General features: G+C 59.1%; 11 protein-coding genes across 11 annotated transcripts; 6 read left to right on the forward strand and 5 right to left on the reverse strand.

Annotated features, from left to right (window-relative positions):
- Positions 1-3,841: 3,841 nt before the first annotated feature.
- On the forward strand, positions 3,842-4,909 carry A1Q1_06411 (ccr4-not transcription complex, subunit 7; the record flags this gene model as incomplete). Its single annotated transcript, XM_014321525.1, has 4 exons — positions 3,842-3,904; positions 3,952-4,253; positions 4,301-4,756; positions 4,795-4,909. The coding sequence occupies 4 exons, from the start codon at positions 3,842-3,844 to the stop codon at positions 4,907-4,909; spliced, it is 936 nt and encodes a 311-aa protein (XP_014177000.1).
- Positions 4,910-5,866: 957 nt separating this feature from the next.
- Positions 5,867-7,388, forward strand: A1Q1_06412 (protein-ER retention-related protein; the record flags this gene model as incomplete). The annotated part of the gene is made up of 2 exons (XM_014321526.1): positions 5,867-6,576; positions 6,632-7,388. The coding sequence occupies 2 exons, from the start codon at positions 5,867-5,869 to the stop codon at positions 7,386-7,388; spliced, it is 1,467 nt and encodes a 488-aa protein (XP_014177001.1).
- A 129-nt stretch (positions 7,389-7,517) lies between these two features.
- A1Q1_06413 (uncharacterized protein) lies at positions 7,518-7,785 on the reverse strand (the record flags this gene model as incomplete). Its single annotated transcript, XM_014321527.1, has 3 exons — positions 7,518-7,541; positions 7,580-7,675; positions 7,714-7,785. The coding sequence occupies 3 exons, from the start codon at positions 7,783-7,785 to the stop codon at positions 7,518-7,520; spliced, it is 192 nt and encodes a 63-aa protein (XP_014177002.1).
- A 589-nt stretch (positions 7,786-8,374) lies between these two features.
- Positions 8,375-10,475, forward strand: A1Q1_06414 (proliferation-associated serine/threonine protein kinase; the record flags this gene model as incomplete). Its single annotated transcript, XM_014321528.1, has 4 exons — positions 8,375-8,396; positions 8,541-8,768; positions 8,959-9,479; positions 9,519-10,475. 4 exons carry the CDS (start codon positions 8,375-8,377, stop codon positions 10,473-10,475), a joined length of 1,728 nt encoding a protein of 575 aa, XP_014177003.1.
- A 1,803-nt stretch (positions 10,476-12,278) lies between these two features.
- On the reverse strand, positions 12,279-13,287 carry A1Q1_06415 (uncharacterized protein; the record flags this gene model as incomplete). The annotated part of the gene is made up of 2 exons (XM_014321529.1): positions 12,279-12,870; positions 12,983-13,287. 2 exons carry the CDS (start codon positions 13,285-13,287, stop codon positions 12,279-12,281), a joined length of 897 nt encoding a protein of 298 aa, XP_014177004.1.
- Positions 13,288-13,862: 575 nt separating this feature from the next.
- On the forward strand, positions 13,863-14,702 carry A1Q1_06416 (matrix protein import-related protein; the record flags this gene model as incomplete). Its single annotated transcript, XM_014321530.1, has 1 exon — positions 13,863-14,702. One exon carries the CDS (start codon positions 13,863-13,865, stop codon positions 14,700-14,702), a length of 840 nt encoding a protein of 279 aa, XP_014177005.1.
- A 212-nt stretch (positions 14,703-14,914) lies between these two features.
- A1Q1_06417 (E2 ubiquitin-conjugating enzyme) lies at positions 14,915-15,866 on the reverse strand (the record flags this gene model as incomplete). The annotated part of the gene is made up of 5 exons (XM_014321531.1): positions 14,915-15,027; positions 15,103-15,192; positions 15,249-15,413; positions 15,455-15,632; positions 15,693-15,866. The coding sequence occupies 5 exons, from the start codon at positions 15,864-15,866 to the stop codon at positions 14,915-14,917; spliced, it is 720 nt and encodes a 239-aa protein (XP_014177006.1).
- A 462-nt stretch (positions 15,867-16,328) lies between these two features.
- A1Q1_06418 (uncharacterized protein) lies at positions 16,329-16,726 on the forward strand (the record flags this gene model as incomplete). Its single annotated transcript, XM_014321532.1, has 2 exons — positions 16,329-16,438; positions 16,492-16,726. The coding sequence occupies 2 exons, from the start codon at positions 16,329-16,331 to the stop codon at positions 16,724-16,726; spliced, it is 345 nt and encodes a 114-aa protein (XP_014177007.1).
- Positions 16,727-16,967: 241 nt separating this feature from the next.
- A1Q1_06419 (enoyl reductase) lies at positions 16,968-18,135 on the reverse strand (the record flags this gene model as incomplete). The annotated part of the gene is made up of 2 exons (XM_014321533.1): positions 16,968-17,909; positions 18,004-18,135. 2 exons carry the CDS (start codon positions 18,133-18,135, stop codon positions 16,968-16,970), a joined length of 1,074 nt encoding a protein of 357 aa, XP_014177008.1.
- Positions 18,136-18,765: 630 nt separating this feature from the next.
- A1Q1_06420 (uncharacterized protein) lies at positions 18,766-20,571 on the reverse strand (the record flags this gene model as incomplete). Its single annotated transcript, XM_014321534.1, has 3 exons — positions 18,766-19,673; positions 19,721-19,826; positions 19,966-20,571. 3 exons carry the CDS (start codon positions 20,569-20,571, stop codon positions 18,766-18,768), a joined length of 1,620 nt encoding a protein of 539 aa, XP_014177009.1.
- Positions 20,572-23,010: 2,439 nt separating this feature from the next.
- On the forward strand, positions 23,011-24,299 carry A1Q1_06421 (uncharacterized protein; the record flags this gene model as incomplete). Its single annotated transcript, XM_014321535.1, has 2 exons — positions 23,011-23,219; positions 23,258-24,299. The coding sequence occupies 2 exons, from the start codon at positions 23,011-23,013 to the stop codon at positions 24,297-24,299; spliced, it is 1,251 nt and encodes a 416-aa protein (XP_014177010.1).
- Between the last annotated feature and the right edge of the window lie 50 nt (positions 24,300-24,349).

Raw genomic sequence — 24,349 nt, forward strand, 5'->3', positions numbered from 1 at the left:
CGGCAGCCTTGGGCATGGCCGGCGCAGGAGGAGCGGCAGGGGCAGAGCCACCGCCGAACGTGGGCGGCGCATTCGGCTTGGTCGCACCTGGAAGAGCGCGAGCCTGCGGGCGGTGCTGGGAGCGGCCGGCCATCGCAGCGGGAGCCTTCTTGGGCGCCTTCTTCACCTTCGGCTTGCGGGGCGGCATGGGGTTGGAACGCGCCGCTGGGTTCTCGCCAGGGCCGACGGTGATAGTGTGCGACTTGTACGTCGGCTCGCCGGCACCCTTGACGGCCTTGATCGTGCTCTTCTTGTTTTTCTTCATGTACTCGATCGTCGGGCCGATGTTGACGGGAATGCTGCCACCGACCTCGGTGAGAATGACGCACGTCATCTCCGTCTTCAGCGGGCAGGTCAGCACCGGGTCACCCTCCTCGCACGGCGGAACGTTGAGGATGATGAAGTCGTCGCGCAGGTTCGTCATTGCAATCGACTTGATGGACGAAAGCGGGATCTTGCGCTCCAAGGTCGTCGTAACACGTCCGTCCTTCGCCATCGAAACAACGATGTACAGCGCCTTATTCGTAACGATCAGGAAGCGAGGCGAAAGCTTCGAAGAACGGCCGAACTTGGACACAAGAATCTCACCACGCGAGCTGAAGGAGACTGTCTCCCCACCGCCGATGCCAGCAGCGTTGCGGAGCAGCTCGCCCTGCGGTGACCGACCTCCGACGTCGAGGTAGTCTCCCATGAACTTGCGCATGCCGAGGAGCGAGAAGCGGCGACGTTCCTTGCGGCCCGCGAGAACGTCATGTCCATAGTCCCGCTTCTGCGCGTAGACGAGGTTCTCTTTCTGACCACGCCAAAAGCGCTGGATCTTGATCGCAGCCTCCTCCTTGCGGCGGACGTATGCACGCCACGCACGCTGGATACGCGTGGCCATTGTGTGCCAGTAGCGGTCACGCTCGCCCTCGAGATAGAAGAGTGTCTCCGGGTTCTTGATGAATGCCTTCGTGACACCCATCTGCCACTCGTCCTTCGAGATCTTGGCGTCCTGCAGAATCGCCTCACATCCGGACCGCGCATCGCCCTCCCAGATGTAGTCACCAGCGTACGAGGTGCGGGGCGAAAGGAGGTAGAAGCGCTCCACCATCTTCTGGAAATCGGCACGGTAAGCGAAACCGGCACGACGCACACGGATGTTCTCCTGGAGACCAAGGTATTTGATCTGATGGAGAATCGCCTTATCGTCGTACTCGGTCGGCGAACGATTCTGATTCGGCTTGATCGTACGGATGTAATGCGGCTGGCACTGCATGAGGTTCGTGACAAGCTCGTTGGCGGACTGCTTGATCTTGTCGCCGGCAGTGGGGGGACGCTTCTTCGACGAGTGGTCGACCTTCTCGGGGAACAGAGTGTGCAGGAAGGGGTCCTTGCTTCCCTCAATGAGGTCAAGGATATCGCGCGAGAGCTGATCCTTGTTCTTGTCCGTCATACCCGAAACGTTGTAAAGCACGTCTCCGGCGTAGTGCTTGATCAAGAACTTCTGGCCGCGGGACTCGAAGTTGGGGTTCGAGCTCAGCATGCTGGAACGCTGGATGAACGAGTTGTCGGCGGCAGCAGGGTCGGCGTGGGCGGTAGCAGTCGCATCGTTCAGCGTCGCGAAGATACCGGCGGGTCGCTTGCCCTCGATCAGGTCGCATACAACCTTGTTGTCGAAGACTGACTGTCAGCGGGGTTACTGGGGTTAACTCACATTTGATGGGTGTCCACTTGATCTGTTCGCGGACATACTCCTCCTGCTCTGCCTTGAGTGTAAGCTCGATGAAAATCTGTTGGAGCTTCTCGTTGACGTAGTTGATGCAGAGCTGTTCGAAGCTGTTGTTCTGGAAGATTTCGAAGCCATAGATATCAAGAACACCAATAACGTAGGAGGCTTGCTGCTGGGGCTTCATCGAGAGGTTGACACGACTGACAATCCACTCGAAGAGGTTGTTATACAGCGCCTTTGCAAGTGCGTCTCGGCTCGCCTGGGCCTGAGGCACGTTCAGCGGCACCTCGTAGACTGAGCCTCTTCGTCCTCCACGCTGGGTCTCCATGATACGGATGCGAAGTGCCTTCTGCACCGTCGTAGACTCGCCGTTCATGAGGTATCCGACAAAGTCCGTAACTCCGGTGTCAACGATCTCGGCGTTGCCGTCGTCGCCCTCCTGGAACTGGACGTTTCCGAGCCACAAGATTGTCGCGAGTACACGGAAGATGGAGGTCTGCTCCTCTTTCGTGAGACCAATGATATCCATCGCGCGCTGACAGTCAGCTAACAATCCGGGCTATTATAACTCACCAAAGTCTCCTTGAAGTCGTTCTGGTCGTTGATGCTGGGGACATCGAGACACTGGCTCTGGCTCGTGTAGTAGTACGCTTCGGGGCCCTGGAGACCGAACTCTTCACGCTGCTCCGCCGAAGCTCCTTTCGTGAACTGGTAGAAAATGTGGAAGTCACGCTCGTTCTTGATCTGTCCGACGACACGGTTCTGAGAGTTAGCAGGGAACGAGCATCTTCACTCACCTTCTCCAGGAGGTAGTTCGTGATCTGGGCACCGACTGGCTGTCCCAGGTCGTTGAACATGATCTCGAGATACTTTCCGTGTCGACTGGAGTTGTCGTTCCTGAGCGTCTTCGCACAACCGAAACTCTCGAGTAAAGGGTTGGTAGCCAGGACCATCTCCTTGACGTTCTCGATGCCGCTTCCGCTGCCTTCGCCTCCGGACACAGCCGCAATGTACTGCATGATGCGCTTGGCAGCTTCCGTCTTGCCTGCTCCCGATTCTCCGGAGATGATAACGCACTGGTTCTCCTTCTCCGTCGTCATCTTGTAGTAGGCGGTCTCCGCAATGGCGAACACGTGTGGCGGCACCTCGAGACGGTTCTTTCCTCTGTATGACTGGAGAACGGCATCGGTGTAGATGCCGAGATCTATCGTTAGCTCCGAGACCCAAGCGCTTCCGTAAGCTCACCTCGGAAGGGATTGACCGAAATCAACACATGCGCAATGTAAGTCTTGGCGGTCAGCACTGCCTCATGCGCAGTCGGTCGCTGGTAACTCACGTAGATCTCCTGGTTAAAGAATCGAGCCTTGAGGTTATCGTTGATGGCCTCGTTGGTGATCGTACTCAGAAGCGTCATGTCCTGGACACCGGCTGACTTCTTTTTGTTCATACCCTCGGACCAGTCCGCCTGTCTGTGTGAGCGCGATGCCAGGTGGAGCTTCATGATGCAGCGCATACCTTTGCAACCTTCTGCGGCTTGGCTACACCTGCGCTGGACAGCAGGCCGCCAACCTTTTTCTTCTTGCCCCCGATAGCCTGCATGTTGTCAGCTAGGTTCTGCTTTTCGGGCAACAGCAAAGCTCGATGCGGGGCCGTGCTTGCTTCTGTTGACCTTTAGTTGGACGTACCATTGTGACGATTGACTACGGTGCAGGGCGAAAGTCGAAGTGGGTAGCTAGTTGGTAGTCCTAGACCGAGATCCGGACAGCTGGGTATAGATCGAGATAGGTCGAAGAGAGCAACGCAAAGGTTTTGCGATACCGTCGCAGACTAAGTGCAATGTCGGGCTTCAAGCTGTGAGCGACGACGACATCACCACTGCCAGCTGCCCTTGATGCTGGCTGGGGTAACTCCGTCATCGCTTAATGGCGAGTCGGGATCAATTACACGTGGCGTCATCTCGCCTGCCTTCACGGTCTTGACCACTACCAACCCCTCTCCATTAGACGCTCTCCACAGAATCTCTTGCATCCATCCCACTACATGACCGACGTGAAGCGCCCCTACACCCTCCCACCGGGTCAGCGGGGTCCGATGCGCCGCGAAATGGCCCCCATGCCGGCAATCCCGCGCCAGAGCGATTTTGGCATCCATGAAGTGAGCAAAACGCTCCGTCGTTTCGTCGCTCCCAAACTGACGGCCAGGTGTGGGCAGACAACCTCGAGACCGAGTTCGCCGCCCTTCGTGCTGCCGTTGACAAGTATCCCTTCATCTCCATGGTGAGCTATGGGGTCGGTAATCCAGCTGACTGTCAGGACACCGAGTTCCCCGGTATTGTCGCGCGTCCTATCGGTACCTTCAAGACTGGCTCGGACTATCACTACCAGACGATGCGCTGCAATGTCGACATGCTCAAGATCATTCAATTAGGAATTACACTTTGTGACGAGGAGGGAAACAGCCCGGAAGGCATGACGTGGCAGTTCAACTTCCAGTTCAACCTCGCGTGGGTACAACGGGTGTCGGCTTACGCTACTAAGGCTGACGATTTAGCGACGACATGTACGCTCCGGAATCGATTGAGCTCCTGAAGAACTCTGGAATCGACTTCAAGCGTAACCAGGAGGACGGAATCGATGTCGAGTACTTTGGCGAGCTGCTTGTCACCTCTGGACTGGTGCTGTTCCCGAACATCAAATGGGTCTCATTCCACTCTGGTTATGACTTCGGTTACCTTCTGCGCATCTTGACGTGCGAGCCGCTGCCGGCGACGGAGAACGACTTCTTCCGGTTGCTCTTCATCTGGTTCCCGTGTATCTACGACATCAAGCACGTCGTGCGGAGCGTGAAGACCCTTCGAGGAGGTCTGCAGGAGATTGCCGAGTCGCTCGGCATCCAACGGATAGGTCCCCAGCACCAGGCGGGAAGTGACTCGCTCCTGACCGCCGCCGTGTTTTTCAGGATACGCTCGACCTACTTCAACAACGAGCTCGATGACAACTACTACAAGTGAGTTCATGGTACTTTATCGCGAGCTGACCGATCAGGAACTACCTCTACGGCTTCTCCAGCGGACGCAGCCCTCGCCCGCCTGGAGAGACTACCAAGCCCCCATCCCCGACCCCGGCAGCGCAGCTCCTGGGCGGGGAGAAGCCGTACTAGGCGTAGAGGGTGTAATTGAGCTAGATCGAGCCCCTTCACCTTATGAGGAGCTCACGAGTAGATGACTGTGAGGCCATTGTACGATATACCCCAGGCCTTTGTTACACATGACACACCACCATGCATGATGTTGCCTATCTACGATCTGATAACTGCCACGACTGGGAAATTGAAGGGCGGGCCGTATAGCTTTGATGCTCTGCCCAGGAACTGCAACCTTCCTCGTTTGTTATTCACGTTCCGGCTTTGTTAGAAAACTAAAGGGCGATCCGACGAGGCTTTGTCAGAAATGCACGCATCATGGGCTTTAAAGACGATTCAGCCCAGGAAGACCGGTAGTGTATTATGTGTTGGGCGGACGCAACAACAGATTGATCCTTATGGTCCTAGCTGCTGAACTGATCAGATAAGACCCGCGATTGGCAGCGGCCCGAATGTCCGCCCTCAGACTTCGGCGCAGTAGCGCGCAGCCCGCTGCGCACTCCGTCCCCGGTTGGATGAACATTTGTCGCAAAAGTCAGTCCCATACTGACCTAATTGCCACCAGAAGGAGACGCAGCAAGTGAGCTGAACGGATACGGAGAGTGGATCATCTCAAGAGCAGACACACGTCGGATGCGCATGCGCCAAGTCGCGGCGACCTTGGAGGTCAGGAGTGAATGCACGAAACAGACGCCCCTTTTCCTGACACGCGCTACAATCCCAGCTGGCGTGCCACGACGAGATAATCGTCGCCGCGGAACCAAAAGCGGTGGCGATCACTGTGAGCGCCGCCCTGGCTCGAGGCCGCGGCACCGCCAGCCGCCAGTTCTCTGACACGATCTGCTATCTTTGCTCCGTCGACTTCACAACTCACGCCTCACAACTCCACTCCACACTCGGGTTGGGCTCTGTCCCTCCTCAATTTCTCATTCAGACCACCCATGCTGCAACGATAAACGACACGACGACACGACAATGGACATCGACACCCCTCCCCCAGATCTTAGCCCGTTGCCGCTGCCCGAGTTCAGCGCGTCCTTTCCTCTCCCCTTCCGCGTGCTCTTCCTCATCGGCTTCGCCATCCTCCTCTGGGCTGTCAACCTCCATGTCCTCTCCGCGCTGGGTCTGGACGTTTCCTGGGTGCTAGACATCCGGGACGGCGACGATGGCGACTACAACGTTGACCTAGACACACCGCTACCGATGACCACGCCCGATGCCTCTCGTTCCGCCTCGCCCGCGCACATGGGACCAGTGTCCCGTCCCGAGAGCACGAAGCTGTACGGACCAGTTTATCGGCTGTTCCTCCTCTACACGCTCTGGGTGGGAGGAGGCTGGCTCCTGTTCCGCTTCATCACCGGAGACGACACCTCGGCCATGGAACGATGGCGCGGTCTCATTGCCGCCATTGCCCTGGTTCCGACTCTCCTGTCGCTGACTCCGTGGCGTGGCCCGGCGTACCGCGAGCGAAAAGCGCTCCGCCGATCAATGTGGCGCTGCCTGTTCCCGCCCGCGAACTCGCCTATCTTCTTCTGCGACGTGATCTTCGCCGATATCCTGACCAGCTTTGCCAAGGTCCTTGGTGACTTCATCGTTTCCGCCGGACAGGTTCTGTTCGGAGGCGTGTCTCACGGACGAGAGGCACCGGCTGGACTGGCCAAGTGGGTCACTCTGGCAATGGTTTGGTAAGTGTTATCTTCAGGCTTCGAATACCCATTCCATAACAGTAGCTGACCGCAGTTTACCCTACGTGATCCGTTTCCGCCAATGCGTTGTGGAGCTGTACCACTCGGACTGGAAATCGCTGCGACCCCTTGCTAACGCGTGCAAGTACGCCTCCGCGTTCCCGGTTATCTTCCTTTCGGCCGCGCAGAAGATCGTCGTACAGGACGTAGCCGCCGCCAAGGGCATCACGGAGGCGCAGTTGAACCAGTCCGGTGATCGATGGTTCGGCGAGCACCGGTTATGGCGCCTGTGGCTGCTTGCAGTCATCGTCAACTCCATGTTCTCATTCTACTGGGACGTTGAGAAGGACTGGGGCCTGTCCCTGCTCGAGCTGGAGACCTGGGCGCCAAGTAGCATTCTGAACCGGTTGAAGAAGCTGGTTTCCCGCGAGCCGGAGCGCTACGATCGGAGCCCTGGGCCGCGAGGCTCGACGAACACCCCGCCGGAACACTGGGGACTGCGCCCTGTGCTTCTGCTTCCAGACGCTGGAGTGTACTACCTCTTCACGCTGATCGACGTCGTGCTCCGCTTCACGTGGAGTCTCGAGCTGTCATCACACCTGCACACGATCAGCGACCTCGAATCCGGCGTCTTCCTCATGGAGGCGCTCGAGCTCGTGCGCCGCTGGATGTGGGTGTTTATCCGCGTGGAGTGGGAGGCGGTTCGCATGGGCGAGGCAGCGCGATTCCGCGGCACGCTGCAGGACACGGAACTCGAAGGCCCTTCAAGGCTCCTGTTCGAACAAAAGCCAGAAGTCCACAACGACGACTGACAGCTGGCACTATAGACTTGACTAGATTAGATTATGCATGGGTAATGACATCTTGTGGGGGCTTTGAATGCAATGCGAAATAATGGATGCTGATGGTCGTACAAGGCTACAGGAGAGAAGGCACTTCGCCTACCACTTTCGCCCGAAGGCTTTCTGCTCGTCAGCCAACATGATGGTCCAAGGAAGCTCACCTGGACACAGTTTTTGAACTGGGCAAACTCGGGAGCACACATGTCTTTCCGAACGTCCTGATATTGCTTGCCAATGCACTGGCCGTATGCGAGAGACTGGACGGTCAGTTGTCGGAGCATGTCAGGCAACTCACCTCCTTTGCACACGACTTGGTAGCCTTGGCGAGGGTCTTGAGCGGCTGCTTGTCCTGGAAGCGGGGAGCCATGGTGGCCGTTGTGCTTCTCGTCAAAGGTTGAGAAAGCGAGGGAAGGCTTAGTGATAGCTGCGAGCAACGACGTAATGTCGGGCTCGTTGCGGCGAGTTCGGCGTTGACCCCCGCCGCTATCGGCTTGTCTGGCCCGCCCACTTACAGCATCACATCCAGCCGGACGGTCCTGAATTGGGCTGGCGGACGCCTCATCGCCCCGCGCGGTGCGCGCTTGGAGCTGGCTCAGTACCTGGACGCTGAGCACCGAACACACCCATCGAGGAGGACAAGGCATCAGGTCATGCATGCTGATCCTGAAGCCACATCTCCTCAAGACACTGTCATTCACCTCCTCACACCTAGCCTCCTCTCCTACACTCACTCTCCTTCCCCTTCCTCTCTCGTCTCTCTGTCACATCCGCTCTTCACCGCCTCCTGACTACGCAACACCTCAGCACCGCCGCAACACCACCACACCTCTTTCCCGCGGATCCTCACACCACCCGACCACCGACCACAGGGTGCTTTTTCGATCTTCGCTCCATCCTTGTCATTTAACGACACGTCGCGTCTTCCCCTCCAGTCTTGCTGAGTCCCCGCAACCAACATGTCCTGGAAGATCGGCAAGAGTGAGTGCTTACGAGACGGCTGACATAGGAATAGCTATTCCATTTCAGTCGCCTGTCAACAAGAACCGCTGAGCTGACGCATCTCCTACTCATTGTGACAACCCACTACTGCCTCGTCCGATGTTACGGTGTTCCAACGCGCAGAGTTCAAGGACAGCGGTCTGCTCTCCGGAAAGAGCCACAGCTCCACGCCAGCTGTCGACTCGCGTTCAACAACACCCACCCCCGGCAACCCCCACCCTGGCCACTCTGCCCCGAGCAGCGGCGTCGCGTCTGCGACGGGTTCCGGAGCCGCCACACCCCCCGTGGCGCGTAGCGGTATCCTCCGTATCCGTGTCACCGCCGGAAAGGGCCTGACCCTGCCCCAAGGAGGTGAGTCGATGCGTGTGCCAGACGCGGCGCGAAGCGTGTGCCCGCGTCTAGGCCATGAGTGAGCGGCAGCTTCGGCGATGAGGCGGAGCACTCCTCGGGTTCCCCCGAGCTTGTGTGCCTGATTAATCACTCCTCCAGCTGCTGCTTGTTCTTGCCGCAGTCGTGCACGAGCCTCATACTGATATCGCAGTCTCCGTTCCTCAGCCCGTGGCGAACGCGATCCAGCAACACCCGACTTCTGTCCTCTCCCAGTCCCTTTCGTCTTCCCCGCGGCATCAGACCCGCCCCTCGATTGGGAACCGCGATACCTTAGCGCGCAGGCAACTGTGGTGGCTCCCCTATGTTGTTCTCGAGTTCGACAAGAATGAGGTCCTCGTCGATGCTCTCGGAGGCGACCTCGCAAACCCCGTTTGGATGTACAGCGCCACCTTCGACGTGTCGCGTATCTCCGAGATCAGCGTCAACGCCTACCTCCGCACGGCTCCCCCGAAGAGCGGCGATGCGAGCGACATGGGCAACGCCGATCTCGCCCTCGGCGGTATCCGCTTTACCCCCAACCTTGAGACGAACCGCCTCACGGACGAGTGGATCCCCATTACCAGCGGCTCTGGCGCTATCCACGTCCAGGTTTCGTTCAAGCCGGCCCAGGCTCCGTTGACGATTGACTCGTTCGAGCTCCTCAAGGTCATCGGCAAGGGCTCGTTCGGAAAGGTAAGCTACTCCTTGGGTATTCCTGAGCTGACATGGTAGGTCATGCAAGTCCGCAAGCGCGACACGCTCCGTATCTACGCCCTGAAGACTATCCGGAAAGCGCACATCGTCTCCCGGTCGGAAGTCACGCACACGCTCGCGGAGCGCACCGTGCTGGCCCAGGTCAACAACCCGTTCATTGTGCCGCTCAAGTTCTCGTTCCAGAGCAAGGAGAAGCTTTACCTCGTTCTTGCGTTCGTTAACGGTGGTGAGCTGTTCCACCACCTGCAGCGCGAGGGCAAGTTCAACGAGACGCGCTCGCGCTTCTACGCTGCCGAGCTTCTGCTCGCCCTCGAGCACCTGCACAGCTTCAATGTCGTCTACCGTGATCTCAAGCCCGAGAACATCCTGCTCGACTACACTGGCCATATTGCGCTGTGCGACTTCGGTCTCTGCAAGCTCAACATGGGCAGCGACGAGACCACTAACACGTTCTGTGGAACGCCCGAGTACCTCGCGCCGGAGCTGCTGTCCGGCCACGGCTACACGAAGTGTGTCGATTGGTGGACGCTCGGTGTGCTGCTGTACGAGATGCTCACCGGCCTGCCGCCGTTCTACGACGAGAACACAAACGAGATGTACCGCAAGATTCTGTCCGACCCGCTGCGGTTCCCTGACGAGGTCGGCCCGGAGGCGCGCTCGCTCCTGACCAAGCTGCTTGACCGTGACCCGTCGCGACGACTGGGTGTCAACGGCGCGCAGGAGATCAAGGACCACCCGTTCTTCGCCCGCCACATCGACTTCAAGAAGCTGCTCCAGAAGAAGATTCCGCCTCCTTTCAAGCCTTCGGTTGCCAGTGCTATCGACACGAGCAACTTTGACGAGGAGTTCACCTCCGAGGTGCCCCAGGACTCGGTCGTTGCCGACTCGCACCTGTCCCAGACGGTGCAGCAGCAGTTCGAGGGCTTCTCCTGGAGCGTCTCGCCGCTGGGCGAGTCGGTTGGCCGGGGCTACTAAGCCTCCTGTGAGCTGGGTATGAGCTAGGCGGCCAGCCCGGCGAACCCGGCGAAACTGGCGAAGAGTGGGCCGCAGGCGAGCGGCGAGCGAGAAGTTCTAGGCGTGTGCAGTAGTCGCGTGAACAAGGCATCATAGAGCGGGGCGCAAAGCTCCGCGATACTCATAGTGTACCGGGTCCGGAGTCTGATGACTAAGGGATACCAAGAGCTGAACGTGATACCCAGATAAATGCATTGAACATGTCTCAACGAGTTATCGAGCTATCGGAGCAATCGGTCCTAATCTCCTATGGACCCTATGCTTTGTGCAGATCGCTGGCCTGACTCGGTTCCGAAGCTGTCCTGCGGGGCTGAACGGGGGGCTGACGTGTCGCGGAATGTTGACAGAAAGTTGGGAGGCACATACGACAACAGGCCGACGGTCTCGCTGCGGCGCGCGGTGGCTGCGACACCATACGGCACATACTCGGCGATCTGCAAAAGGAGCAAGAGGCGAGGAACGCGACTGTCCGGCTTGGAAATGCCCCGCGTTTGTTGCATCTGTCGCACATGTCGCGCATGTACGCGGGAAACTGCTGCAAAGTACCCAAAGGTGCGCGAGATATGCGGTCGCCAAGCGCCAGAACTCCAGAGGCCAGAGGCGGGAGCCTGCGGGCATGCGGGGTCACGGCGCGGTGACTACTCTGACTACTCTGAAGGAAAGCTGACTGTACCTTGCCGTACAAATGCCCCTACTTCTGCCTCCGATCCGGAACTCCTAGAACTGAGTCGTATCTCGCTTTCGTCGGCACATCGCTTCGTCGCTTGATCGGAAGCGGGGGCAGCGGGGCTTCGTCGGTTGCTCGGTACATTCGGGCCAGATCGAGGGTTCGCAAACATGGCCCGGAACTCGAGTCAGACGTCACTTCACTGTGCACTGTGACAAGCAGCAGCGCATATGCAGTGTAGGGCAGATATAAGAGCGACACTCGGTTAGTCCTCCCGGCCCGCCAGATCTTACTTTGCTCCGCACATCACCGACGCACATCGGCCACCGAGCCTCGAGTCGCCTCTGGTTATCTACCTTGCCTTCCTCCGTCCGCGGCCCTCAATCTCTACATATATCTATCCGTGTCGTCTCGACTTGGCCCCTGCGTCCTCCTCGACGACCTAGAACCTCTCCTCCATCGGCGCCTTACACGAACCGCCTCCCCCAACTGCTCATTCTCCAGCTCACCACACCCCGCAAGCCACAATGTGCAATCCCTGCTCCTCGAAGGACTCTGCACCCCCGCCAGCCCCTGTGTCGACAGAGGTCGAGCAGCCGTGTCGCTACCACACGCTCGCGCAGCAGAGCTTCACCCGTATCCGGCCCGATCACCCCGATATGTGCTACTTGCATTCTGGGACGTCGAGCTCGGGCTCGAGCACGGGGAGCGAGAAGAGCGAGACCAAGTCGGGATAGATTTCCTCCGCTTGTCTTCCTTGCATCCCCACGACATAACGACTGCCCGGCCGCTCGGCCGCTTGACCGCTCACGAGAGCTCATCGAGGGTGAGGCTGCCTCGCCTCGGAAGCCAGCGGCCTGAACGAATCCGTTGCCACCCGCTACGACCCACCATCTGATAAGATAAGAAGGAAGGAAGGAAAGAAGAAAGAAGAACGTAGGAAGGTCTCTAGTGTTTTGAGTGTAACATGTCTGAAGTATGCTGTATTAGTATGATGCATCTCGTGCTGTGTGTCTATTGCGTAGCATCGACCCTCTCTCTCTCTCTCACTTATCCCCGTCATCGCTGGTGCTGCGCCGCTCTACGCTCGTGATGGCTCACCGCCTCCAGCCCTCCCTTGCCGGACTCCGGCTCCTCTCCCTCCTCCAGCTATCCCCTCCCCTTCCTCCCCGTCCGCCCCTCCCTCCCCTGTCTCCACTCCCCCTCCTGAAATCCTGCGGCGGCAGCGGTTCCCCGCGCCCCCACGCTCCTCTCGGCTCAGGTGCGCCTCCAGCCTTGAGCGCACCGGGCCCACCGCCACCAGCCTTGGGCGGGCGAGGCAGCGCGACACACAGCGACAGAAGGTCGCCAGTCAGGAATCCGTACTCGTCCAGCGTCTTCTCCTCTATCCTCTTTGCCCTGCCGCCGCTTCCGCCATCCTCGGTGTCGTCCAGCTCGGCGTCGAGCATCTTCTCGCGCCGCTCCTCGCTATCCATCTCCACGTCGTCGGCGGGCGCAGAGGCGGAGGAAGCGTTCAGGGTGGCGCGCAGCTGTGCTGGCGTGATGCTGACAAGGTCTCGGGCCTTGTACAGCCTGTCCTCCTCGGCGTCAACGTAGACGTGCCGGAGGGAGAAGCGGAGGGCGGATCGGTACAGCGGCGGGAACTTGGCATAGAGCTGCTTGAGGATCTGAGACGGGGTGGAGTGTTTCCTGTCCTGTCAGCTTGTGGTATGGGTGGTTTACAGCTCTCGCACCACTGAGCTAGCCCTAGTGGGTTATAGTGCAGCACACTGCCATTCGAGACTATACTTACCAAGCATACACCCTGTACTCCTCGGTCGGGAAGCGCTTCTGGTCGTACTCGATGACGGGGTTGTGCTTGTTGCGGAGCACGAAGACGCGGATGAGGAAGGGACAAGCCTCAGCGAGAGGGTTTGGCGGCGGGCTCGGCGACCTCGAGTCCCGCGACGAGTACGACGCCGACCTGCTGCGGCTCCTCGATCTGTCCCTCGACGGCGACCTAGATCGAGCTGGCGATGGGGAACGATCGCGGTCCGAACGCACCGGCGAACGGGCGGGAGATCGCGACGGCGAGCGCGAGTACGACCGGGATCGAGAGCGAGGCATTGTCGTTTTCAGCCTCTTTTCAGTCGTCGTTGCTGATGCGTCGACGCGATGATGTGGTGATGTGGTAATGCAGCTGGGCGGCCAGAATGTCGAGTGACTGCCGCGCTCTTCGACGCGGTCATAATATACTTAGTTTACGTAAGCCTCCACCGCCGACGGTCCGACGAGCTCGAAACATGTAGCGGGGAGACCGAGGCCACACACACACAAAAGTCACAAGACAACGCTTCAACGACTCGCTCGCACCTGTCTGCACGTAAGGGAGAGACGCAAGCCGGTATCTGGACAGGTAATTGTGTGAATATGTCCTACGTTGTTGTGAGTTTCGAGTTCTTCTACAACAAACTGACGGCCAGACCTGCCGTGCGGCGCCGCGGACGAGGGGTTATGTGCGTCTCGTGAGCCGCAGCTTTACGGCGTCGGCGGTGCGCCTCGATGCCTTCAAGGAGCTGCCGGAGAAGCGGGACGGACCTCGGCTATTGCTACCATCCCAAATCACGGCCTATGAGCGTTTCGCGCCTGTGCTCTCCTCCCTTCCCCCCGTCGACTTCGGCATCGCCTATGGCTCCGGCGTCATGGAGCAAGCGGAGCGTTCTGGCCCCGCGCCTCTGATTGATTTCATCGTCTCGGCGCCGGACTTGCAGGCGTTCCACGCCGAGAACCTGAAGCGGAATCCGGACCACTACCCCCTGTTTGCACGCGCTCTAGGGCCCAAGTTTGTGGCGTGGGCGAACGATGCCTGGGGTGCTGGACTCTGGTACGTCACGATGGTCAAGGTGCAGGGGCTGGAGATCAAGTACGGCGTCGTGGCCTCGGACACGCTCGTGAGGGACCTACAGCAGTGGCGTACACTGTACACGGCCGGCAGGCTGCAGAAGCCCGTCCTCGTGCTCACAGAGACGCCCGAGATCAGCGCCGCCCTCTCCGCCAACCTCCGGTATGCGCTGAGTTACGCGCTCCTGCTCTTGCCGGAACGCTTCTCCGAGTTCGAGCTCTGGGAGAAAATCACGAGCATCTCGTACTCTGGCGACCCGCGCATGAACATCCCCGGTGGCGAGAACCCGCGCAAGATCCAGAACATTGTGCGAGGAAAGAACGTCCTCGAGGGATTCAGGAGCCTGTACAGCAACCATGTTGGACGGGTTGGACTGCGCTTCGCAGACGACAAGCCGCCGGCAGCTAGCCAGGTCGCCAAGTTCCTCTGGCAGGGCAATGGCGATGCCACACTCCAGCAGCCCGGCAACAGCGAGCACCTCGCCCAGCTCCTTGTCGACCTCCCCCGGCCACTCAAGGTCAAGGTTGCCGGACACTTCAAGGCGGACGTCGACGACCCGACCGCGTGGCTCGAGATCACGAACAAACCTGGCTTCCGCAAGATTGTTGAGGACGGTGAGCTTCCTGGTCTCGGACGCTAGCTGACAGACAGAGGTCAAAGAGATCATCCGGCGGCCAGCAACGACACAGTCGGTCAAGGGCCTCGTCACAGCTGGCTTTACGAAGTCGTTCTGGTACTCTCTCGCCAAGATCAAGAAGTACCTCGCCGGCCGGAAAAGGTAGAACAATGGACACAACCCCCATACAGTCACATTTATATAGCATATATAGCATCGCGTGCATTATTATACAGTTACTTGATCAACACCCTGTCAAACGTGACACCGCCCACGGAGCCGCCGCCCATGGCCCGCTTCACGTTGTTCTGGAACTGGACGTGGTCCCGGCGCAGGTCCTCCGCAGCGTCTGACGTTAGCTAATCCCATGAGGTTGTGGCAGCTGATGCGCGGGCTGCGCCCCTGACACGTCAACGGCACTCACCCTTGTTCAGAGGATCGTCGGGGTTGGGCGCGAGGAAGAGCAGCTGCAATCCGTAGCACACGGACGAGAGGTTCAGAACCGGCTTCCAGTCTTCACGCAGAATGTTCCTGCCCGTCAGTTATGTTGCCGACCAGGAAGGAACTCACAGGCAGACATTTCCCTCGAGGTCGAGGTTCGGGTGGTAGATCTATCGTCAGCCCGTGCCGCTAAGCTGTAGCTTACCTTCGGGACGCAGCGGACCTTGGGCGGCTCGTGAGGGTAGTTGGGGTTGATGGCGACGGTGAACTTGAACGAACCGCCCTTGTACTGGCCTGTTGTGTCAGCTCTACAAGCTCCGCAACACTCAGCTTACCCTCGTCGGGGTTGATAGTGAGGTTGAAGTTGAGCACGTCGGCGGGGTCCGGGAACTCAATCTTCATCGTGTCCGGGAGGTCGAGCTCGGTGAGGTCCTTCTGGACGCGGAGTTGAGCCGGGGTCGTCTTCGGCTTCTTCTTCGCCGCGGCCTCCTGGTTCTGCTTCAGCGACCAGATCTATTGACATCATCATTGTCCATAAAGTTATCGATACCGTCCGTAGATCGCAGCGAGGACCGAGACGACGAGCGACGGGGCGTGAGGAGGGGTCCGGGCGCGGAGGGCGGCAGAGGACAATGTGCGTAGTTGCCAGGTGAGCATTTGGGGACGTAAGGCCGGCAAAGGAGGAGTGAGTGCAGTCGTAGGGAGCACAGCAAGTGACGCGCGGGGAAGGTCATCAGAATTGAACATGTCGGTGGCGAGGGGAGATGGGGTCAGCTCTGTCTCTGGCCTGCGCGCGGGAGACTCACCTTGATCATACTGCGGAAGGTCTATACGGCTGTCCTGCCCGTCGGGGTACGTGTAGGTGGTGTCGAGGTAGTGACAGTGAGCAAAATGAAAGTGTTAACGAGAGAAAGAGTCGATGTCGAAAGGCGCGATCGGACCCACCTCTAGGAACATCACCACATGTACGGACTGAGTCATCCGAGCATCAGCCTGGCGCCGCAGCCTCCACCAGACGTTCCTCCACCGTGCGCCGCCCAATATTTTGATACCTCCGCCTTGTCTTCCCCGCAACTCAACAACTACGCAATGGCACCGCCGAAGAAGCAGTTCGTGCAGGAGGAGCTGCCCCCGCCGGAGCTCTCGCACAGCGTGTAGGTGCTGGCGTACTGACTTTCAGCTGACAACAGTGAGCTCCGAATCCCGTTCATGAACGCGCAGCACGCCGCCATTGCGAAGCGTTCGCTCGACGTCGACCGCGAACCAAACCTTGAGCTGGTCGAGCGACGGACAACCGTTGACGGCGACGTCCTGATCGTGTGAGTACAATCTGTGCAGCTAGCACTTCCCCCCGACCTACAGCTGACGACAGCACGTTCCGCGCTGCGTCGGTGCGCCTACTCCGCCTGGCGTCCAACTCGTTCCTTTCCAGCGTCGACCTCGTGCTCCGCACGATGGCCGAGTTTGCGCCGGACCCCGATGAGGTGCTCCCGACAGACGAGGAGCTGGAGGCTATTGCGAGCCGCGCGCGTGAGGAGGGAGGCGGCCGCAAGGGCATCGAGCTGAAGGGCGGCGCGGGTGCTGGCGGCGGCGAGGAGGTCAAGTGAGCGGTATTTCATCACAGCTAGAGCGGTGTCACATAGATGTACGAGTAAGCAGTTTACTGGCGCACTGACGAAGGCTTGATGTTTTTGATACTGACAGGGAAGTGCGTAGCAAAGCATGGGATGAGAACCAGCCCCCTGCGTGAACTAACAGCCAAATGCTGACGATGAGTAGCTCCTGCCCTCCGATGATCTAGAAACTGCCTGCATTCACTGTCTTTTTGCTACCAAAGTTCTAAACTATCTAGATCTTGTACACGAGCCTCTCGCCCGAGACCTTTCCGTCCTGCATCTCCTTGAGGCCGGCGCTGATGTTCTCAAGGCCATTGCGGACCTTGAAGGGAGGGGGCTTGAAGAGGCCCTCCTCGATGTATCCGGGGGTCTTGGCCTGGAGCTCCTCGAACCACTTCCTAAGTCCGGGGTCGGCGGGGACGTGGATCTGCTTTCCATCACGGGGGCCCATGGAGTAGGGGATACCGTACGCGCCGTAGAGCATGGTGGTGACAAACTTGATGTTGGGGAACTTGGCCTGAACCTCCTGCGGGATGGCGAGGAGGAAGTTGGCCTGGCCGCCCTGCTCCTTGAAGCACTTGGCCGTGAAGGTGGCCGTGTCCGCGAGCGAGATGCAGTCCATGGCGCGCGTGACGCCGCCGCCGGTCACCTTCTTGATGCCCTCGATCGCCTTGTCGCCGTCATGGTAGTCGAACACCTCATCGGCGCCGTACTTCTTGACGAGGTCGAAGTTGTGCTTCGACGCAGTCGCTGCAACATTGTAGCCCAAAGCCTTGGCGAGCTGCACGGCCTGCATGCCAACGCCCGACGAGCCGCCATAGATCACAATCCACTCGGGCGTGTCGGGGTGCTGGCGCACGGGAGGCCAGGGCTGCTTCTGGCTGTGCTGCAGGGCCTGGAACGCAGTGAAGAGCGGCACACCGTAGGACGCGGCCTGGTCCGACTTGACGTTCTCGGGCACACGCCAGCACATCGACGGCTCAGTCACGAGGTACTGGGCGAACGAGCCCTTGTCCGGGAACTTGCCGCCGTAGACGTCGCCGGCGACACGCTGGCCGACCTTGACGTGGTCGCGCGACGAGGGCGAGGCAGCGACAACAGTTCCAGCAAAGTCGCATCCGGAAATGGCGCCCTCGGGCGAGGCGTAGACGATGTGCTTCCAGTCGGTCGGGTTCTGCGGTTAGCGGGACGCCACGGTGGGCAAAGTTATGAAATGCCGCCTGTCCCATGCCTATCGGGCAGCCACCAGCATCTCACGGAGCACTCACGAGAGCAACGTAGTCGACCTTGACGAGAATCTCGCCCTCCTTCAGCTTGGGAAGGGGAACGGTCTGGACGGAGGCGCCGCCCTTGCCGTCAGCAACGAGCGCCTGGATCTTCTCGGGGGGAGCGTCGGCCATGGTGATGTCTTTGGTGCTTTGCTGCGGTGTTTGCGGGTTAGAACGAGCTGTTCTGATGCTGTGGGAGCTTCTCTGTCCAGCCAGGTGTTATATATGTATCGGTCACTCTCACGCCCTAGAACCGTCTCTGAGAATCCATGAAATCAACATAATCGACGTCATGGGGAACAGTCCGTTCAAGCGGGATTAGTAAGGCGGGCGCCTCCTCCACCGTGGCCGTCGGTGATGCCCGTGACATGCACGCGACGCCGCACCCGGCACAACCAACATCCGATCACACCATGCACATTTCGTTGTTAAGCCCACCGGGCTTGCTACCAAACGCGGCGTTTTCAGTCCGGGTCATCGATGCATTTTGCTATCAGACGTGTCTAGTCATTGTCCAATGTTACAGCCCTTTGACAGAAGAGGAAAGAGCGGGTTTGATTTGTGATCGGTTGGCGTGGGGAGAATGAGGTTTGGGGTAGGTTTAGGGAAAATGTACGTGAGGAAAGTAGTGGGAGAGACGTTGCAGGCGTATAAGGAGGGCGTACGAAGGCCGAAGGCGTCCGCGGCGCTGACCTCGTCGAAACAGGATCATCGGCGAGCGAGCAGTCATCGGCGTCCGCTTCTGGGACGGCAGCTCAGTACTTAGTATCCGTGCTGCTGGTTGCTGTACTGGTTGTACTGCGGGCCCTGCTGGACTACACTATAGCCGCCATTGGAGTCATACTGCGCGGTGACAGCATGGTGGCCCAGCGAGGAGCCACCCGTACGGTGGCCCTGCTCGGAACCGTGGACGGAGTCGCTTCCATCGTCGAACGGCGACTCGTACTGGTTATTGTTGTTGTTGTTTCGGAAGCTGGGGCTGTTCGTGTGGTGACGCGACACGGGGTTCGTGAGGCCGTGGCCGAGCGACGAAGTCTCAGCAAACGAGCCACGGCGAGATCCGGCGGGCGAGTTTAAGTGAAGCGAGGAGCGTTCCAGCGCGTCCTGGGCGACACCGGGGCCGTACTGGTTGGCGATCTGCGAAGCATAGTCGTTCATGATGATAGCCATCGAGTCAAGGTCGAGACGGTAGCGCTTGGGAGTGAGACCCTTGCCGAAGCGGTACGTGACGTGGTTCGAGCACAGGAGACCGGCGAGAATGATCAGAATGTGGGCGGGAACAAGCGAGAACGAGACGGTGTACCAGGTGCGGGTAACGTTACGCTCGAGCTTGAGGTACTTGTTCTTGCAGCCGTCCTCGACCGAACGAGGGTAACAGAGGGGCGAGACGGTCGCCTCCGACGCAGGAGAGAAGTAACCACAGCAACGGAGAGCATCCTGGATACGCAGACGGCCGACGGTGCCGAGCGACTGAGACCACTGCTGGTTGATCTTACCCTCAAGGTTGAAGGTGTGACGCTTGTAGGTAATGTAACCAGGGGCGACGATGAACGCGAGACAGACCCAAAGAAGAACAACATAGACCGCCAGGAAAGGACGGCTGTTGAGGAAAAGTCCAGAGAAACCAAGGAGAGCAGTGAACACGGAAAGACAAGCGGCGATTGTTGACACTGCAGAGGTTAGTCTTCTGGCACGCGCGGGCTGCAATGGCACGTACGAATGAGCTCGGTGCGGTTACCAACACGGACGACATCAGACTGGTAGAAGACGTTGATCCAGACCAGAATGCAGCAGATCAGCGTGCCCATCGCGTAAATAATGAGCTGTGCGGTCAGTAATGATCGTCATCGTGGCTGCGGACATGTGTGAAACATTGTGCAGGGCTTGGGCGCTCCGCCGTTGTCCCACGACGGGGTCCACTATGCAGATTCGCTGCACCGTCAACGCGCCGTAAACACTCACAACCCAGTTGGCCAGGAAGAGGATCCACTTGAAGCGGTTCCAGCGAAGCTTGTGCTTGCGCTTCGGCTTCAATCCACCCTTGCCGAGCTCGAAGACCAGTCCCTCGTCGTCGTCCACAGTTCCCGGCTCGCCCATACGGGAGGCACCGGCCGAGAAAGCGTCACGACCACCACCCTGCTTCGCACGACGGTGCGCCCAGTCACCCTGGGTGTGGAGCTTGGAGAACTTGGTAGGGACATAGTTGATCGACAGCGACGGCGGACGGTTAGCCTTGCTGTTGCTGCGGAGTTCCGTCAGGTCGGTGAACGACGTGTTGCGGCTGCCACCGTTGCTCGGGGTTCCGTTGTCCTGGTACTGTCCGCCGGTGACCTCCGAGAATGGGAGGTTGGGCGGGATCAGAAGGTCATCGGTGTACTGCACCTCGGCGGGCTGCTGGTTGTACGCCATGTGGTGGTCGTAGGACGACTCCGGCGAGGGAGAGCGATTGCGGTAGCGGTCGTCCTCGAAGGAAGTCGAGGTGAGCTCGTCGGAGGGAGGGCGATTGTCGTTGCGACCGCCGGCACGATGGGCGAGGTTCGCGAACTTGGACTTTGCCTTGGATGGCATGTGGTATCGAAAGAAAAGGGGATGGAGGAACGAAGAGCGGTGCGGATAAAGGGCAGGGGAGGTGGAAGCGTGCGTGACCGAGACCGTCGTAAGGCGTAAGGGCCCACTACTTGCCTTTCCGAGAGTAAGGATAGGCTTGTTGTCTTGGAAGTGGTGACCCAGTTGAGCTTTGAACTCTACCTGCTGAAAAGGCGTGCAGCAGTGGCGTCTGGAGACCTTAGTACCGACGTCGATGGGTGCACGTAGACGATGCGAAATGCGATCGGGTGCCGAGAGATCGAGAGGGAGGCTTGGCCGTGTTGATACTTTCGTGCGGCTGGGTGGAGTGGGATGTGGGAACAGCAGACGCTAAACCACTTCCCTAGTGCGGGATTGATAGGCGGAGAGCGAGGAGTTTTTCGAGGACTGAAAGAGTCGAGTGTCCGGAGCGAGCGGAAGGTTCGGGCGAGAGAGAAGGAGGCGATGCAACGATGAGCGAATGCAATGGGTGTGTGGGTGAGGAAAAAGAGATGACGAGAGACGTCGAGGATGGAGTTGGTGAGGGATGCACACTGCACACAGTGGACGTGTATTTTTGTCGCGAGGATCAAGCCAAGCAAGGCAGGGGACGAGGAGATCAGGGAGGGGGAGCAAGCTCTGAATGAGAGTGGTGGTGTGGGACTGTGGGACGGCTGCCAGCGTGCTTTTGGTGGGTGCCGCGTGCAGGAGGGGGGGGGACGGAGGGTCTAGGGCAATCGTGCCAGCGCTCCGGATCGTAGGATCGCGCAGGGCACTGGTTGCTGTGCATCTTTCACTCTCTCGTACGGTGGGAAGTCAAATCGTGCTGCAGTGGGCCTGAGGCTGGGAAACCACCAGAGTACGCACAGCCGGAGAGGCACCACCGCCAGGTACTGAGGCCTCGATCAGCCCAGGGAAAACCTTTACCTCCGCTTGGGCGGTGTGCCGCCGTCACCACGCCACCACGTGGCATTACACCCTAAGTTTGCCCTGGTGGATAATTGCAACGCGTTTTAATGTGCTTTCTTGCCATCCTAATGCGCCCATCCTAATAACTTGAATGCGAAATGGCGAGATGGCTGCACATAGTGTTTATCGCAGTGTCCGATGCAGCTGACAGAGCGCCCAGATGCATGAAAAATCATTGGAAAGTCTGCGCAGCAAGCACCCCCGTAGCATGCTACTGGTCTGAGCAGAGCTTCGCATTAACAGCGTCCGGTGGTGCCTTCCAAACTTGATTTCTCGCAGCTGTTTTTGCGTCGTGCGAGGCGCTCCCCGCCAATCAAACAGCGCGCCTCTGCGCAACGTTTGACCCTGGCACGCCCCCCTGCCCGTCCAGATCGCTGGCCTGGCGCATGCACGCAATGGGTGAAGACGAAAAACGAAGCGACAGGGGCGCAGAGATCGACGCCCGTCGCCCTCCGTCTGGCACACCGGCGCCAGCCTGGGCTTGGGACTCACAGGGAAGGATATTCTTAGCTGGCCAAGCGCCCTCGAGCGACTGCGCAGAAGCCGGTGCCGATGCGCCGGTATCTTGCCGTCACGTCACAAGCTCTGCATGCCGCTGCGTGGCACGCAAGTTCGTTGACTTCATTGATGGTCGATATGTAGATCGTTCAGCGGCATGCAAGGAAGATGTTTCTTCCAGTGAACAGTCCACCAGGTATCCGTAATCTGCAGATGTAGACTCAGGATGTGGTACAACATCTGCTTAATAAGCTGTCGCCAATGCCCACCGTGGTCTGTGACGAGCCACTCTCCGACATGGAGGTCGCTACCAGATCTCCAGAACACCTGACAGTCTGTACTCCTGCGCGAATTCCTTGTGCGCCCACTCACACTACGTCTCACGAAGCGCTCACATCAGCAGAACGCTGTCATCCCGGCTCCGACCATGATAAACACGTGGTGCCCACAAACATCTACGTCGTCGAACTCCGACGTCGATCCCCCTGTCAGCCGGCTAGCACGGCTCGGTCGGCTGTCTCCTATGCAATGCCAAGAGCATGGTCTGTCCATTCGACTCGAGTACCCTAGCAGAGTGTTTGGTGACGATAAGAGCAGATGCGGAGTAGGACGGGTGTAAGCGGTGCCGGAATGGATCTACAGCATGACGTTAGCGAGGCAGCCGACCTGGCCGAGCGACACCAAACCATCACCAACAGGAACGTCAGGTGCCTGGCCGAATCGGAGTGTTGCAGCATCACTTGACCAGTTGGCCCAGCTCTGACGTTCCTGCTCTACCAGACTGCAGTGCGGCATCACATGCTCCGCAACCCTGCGGCATGCTCCTTCGGGTTTCGCGATGGATGGCGTGCAGGCTACCAAACCGAGCGACATAGCTCGGCGGTGTTTCAAGAAGCTAAGCAACGCTCCAACGAGACTCATAAAGCATGCCGCAACGACGCTCCTGCCTCCCTTTCACCAACTCACTTGAACACCATGACTGATTTAACACTCAACGATATGACAGATATCCCAATCCAGCAGCGGTTGGAGCTTCACGCCGAGCGACACAAGGCGCTGTGGACCGAGACTGAGAACCTCGAACACGCCCACGATGCGCTGGCGCAGTGCAAGGACGAGCTCGAGAAGGCAAAGGCCGAGCTCAAGAAGCGACAAAACACGCAACGGCGATGGGACTTCAAGCTGTGAGCCGGCTCGCCACTGACCTGTGTGCTGATGGCAGCGAGGAGCTGTTCAAACAATGGAAGGACCTCGAGGCGCCAAGCCGGAGCACGCGGCTGCTCGTGAAGCTGAAGAACCCGGTACACACGGATCAGGCGTATGTGAACCGCGACATCGAGCGGAAGCAGAAGGAGGAGGAGCACAAGCACGCGTTCTGGCAGGGCCAGGAGTACAAGCGCGCCGTCGAGGAGAGCGAGGCCCGCATCGACGCCCTCGAAGCCGATATCGAGCGCTACACGCTCGAAGCGGAGAACCACCGCCAGCTGCACGCAGAGGTGAAGGCGATCCACACCGCCGTCTTCGCAGGCATCCACAACGAGTTCCCACAGGAACTGGATCTGCGCGACCGTATCGACATGGTGGCCGCGCACGGGGTGGACTTTGCGCAGAAGCTCGCGGTCGAGCAAAAGGCGCTCGGCATGTTCCCCCTCATGCTCGAGGAGGCGGAGCACGCCGAGCGGCAGTTCCGCAAGGCCATCCGCGCCGACTCGGACAACCAGCGCCGACACGTGCGTAAGGCCGAGAAGGCGTACGAGCTCGCAAGGAAGAAGGAGACGGAAATTCGCCGCCTCAAACCCTCCATCGTTCCGTATCCTGCGGACATGCCGAGCTTTAGCTTCTTCGAAACGGGAGACTGGAGCATGCTCTTCCGCCGTGGGTTCTCTGAGCGCAAGGCGTACTGCAGCGACCTCATCTTGCACATGCGTCGGCAGTGGGATATTGCGAAACGCGACGCGAGCGAGATGGCCCAGGGCGTCAAGGAGCTTAACATGCAGCTCAAGGTAATGGAGAGGCAGCTGGAGAAGGTGCGCGCGAGGATCCTCTTGAACAAGGCCGCCGAGATGGGACTCGGAGGCGAAGTCGACGAGCAAGAGCTGGACCGCCTTGCCCTCGGGGACGTAGAGGACCGGATGTTCGCCGGCGATGGCCTGACGGTATCCATCTGCTCCATCCAAGGAACTCTCGAGGCCCCGCCCCCCGCGTACTCGAAGTACTGCACCCCTAATAGCAGCCTCCCTCCCGCCATCCTCACACGAGCGTAACGTCTGTTTGTTGTACTCTTACTTCCTTTCACTTTCTGTACACATAATGT

This window comes from Trichosporon asahii, assembly GCF_000293215.1.
Source record: "Trichosporon asahii var. asahii CBS 2479 unplaced genomic scaffold scaffold00075, whole genome shotgun sequence".
Classification (NCBI taxonomy): domain Eukaryota; kingdom Fungi; phylum Basidiomycota; class Tremellomycetes; order Trichosporonales; family Trichosporonaceae; genus Trichosporon; species Trichosporon asahii.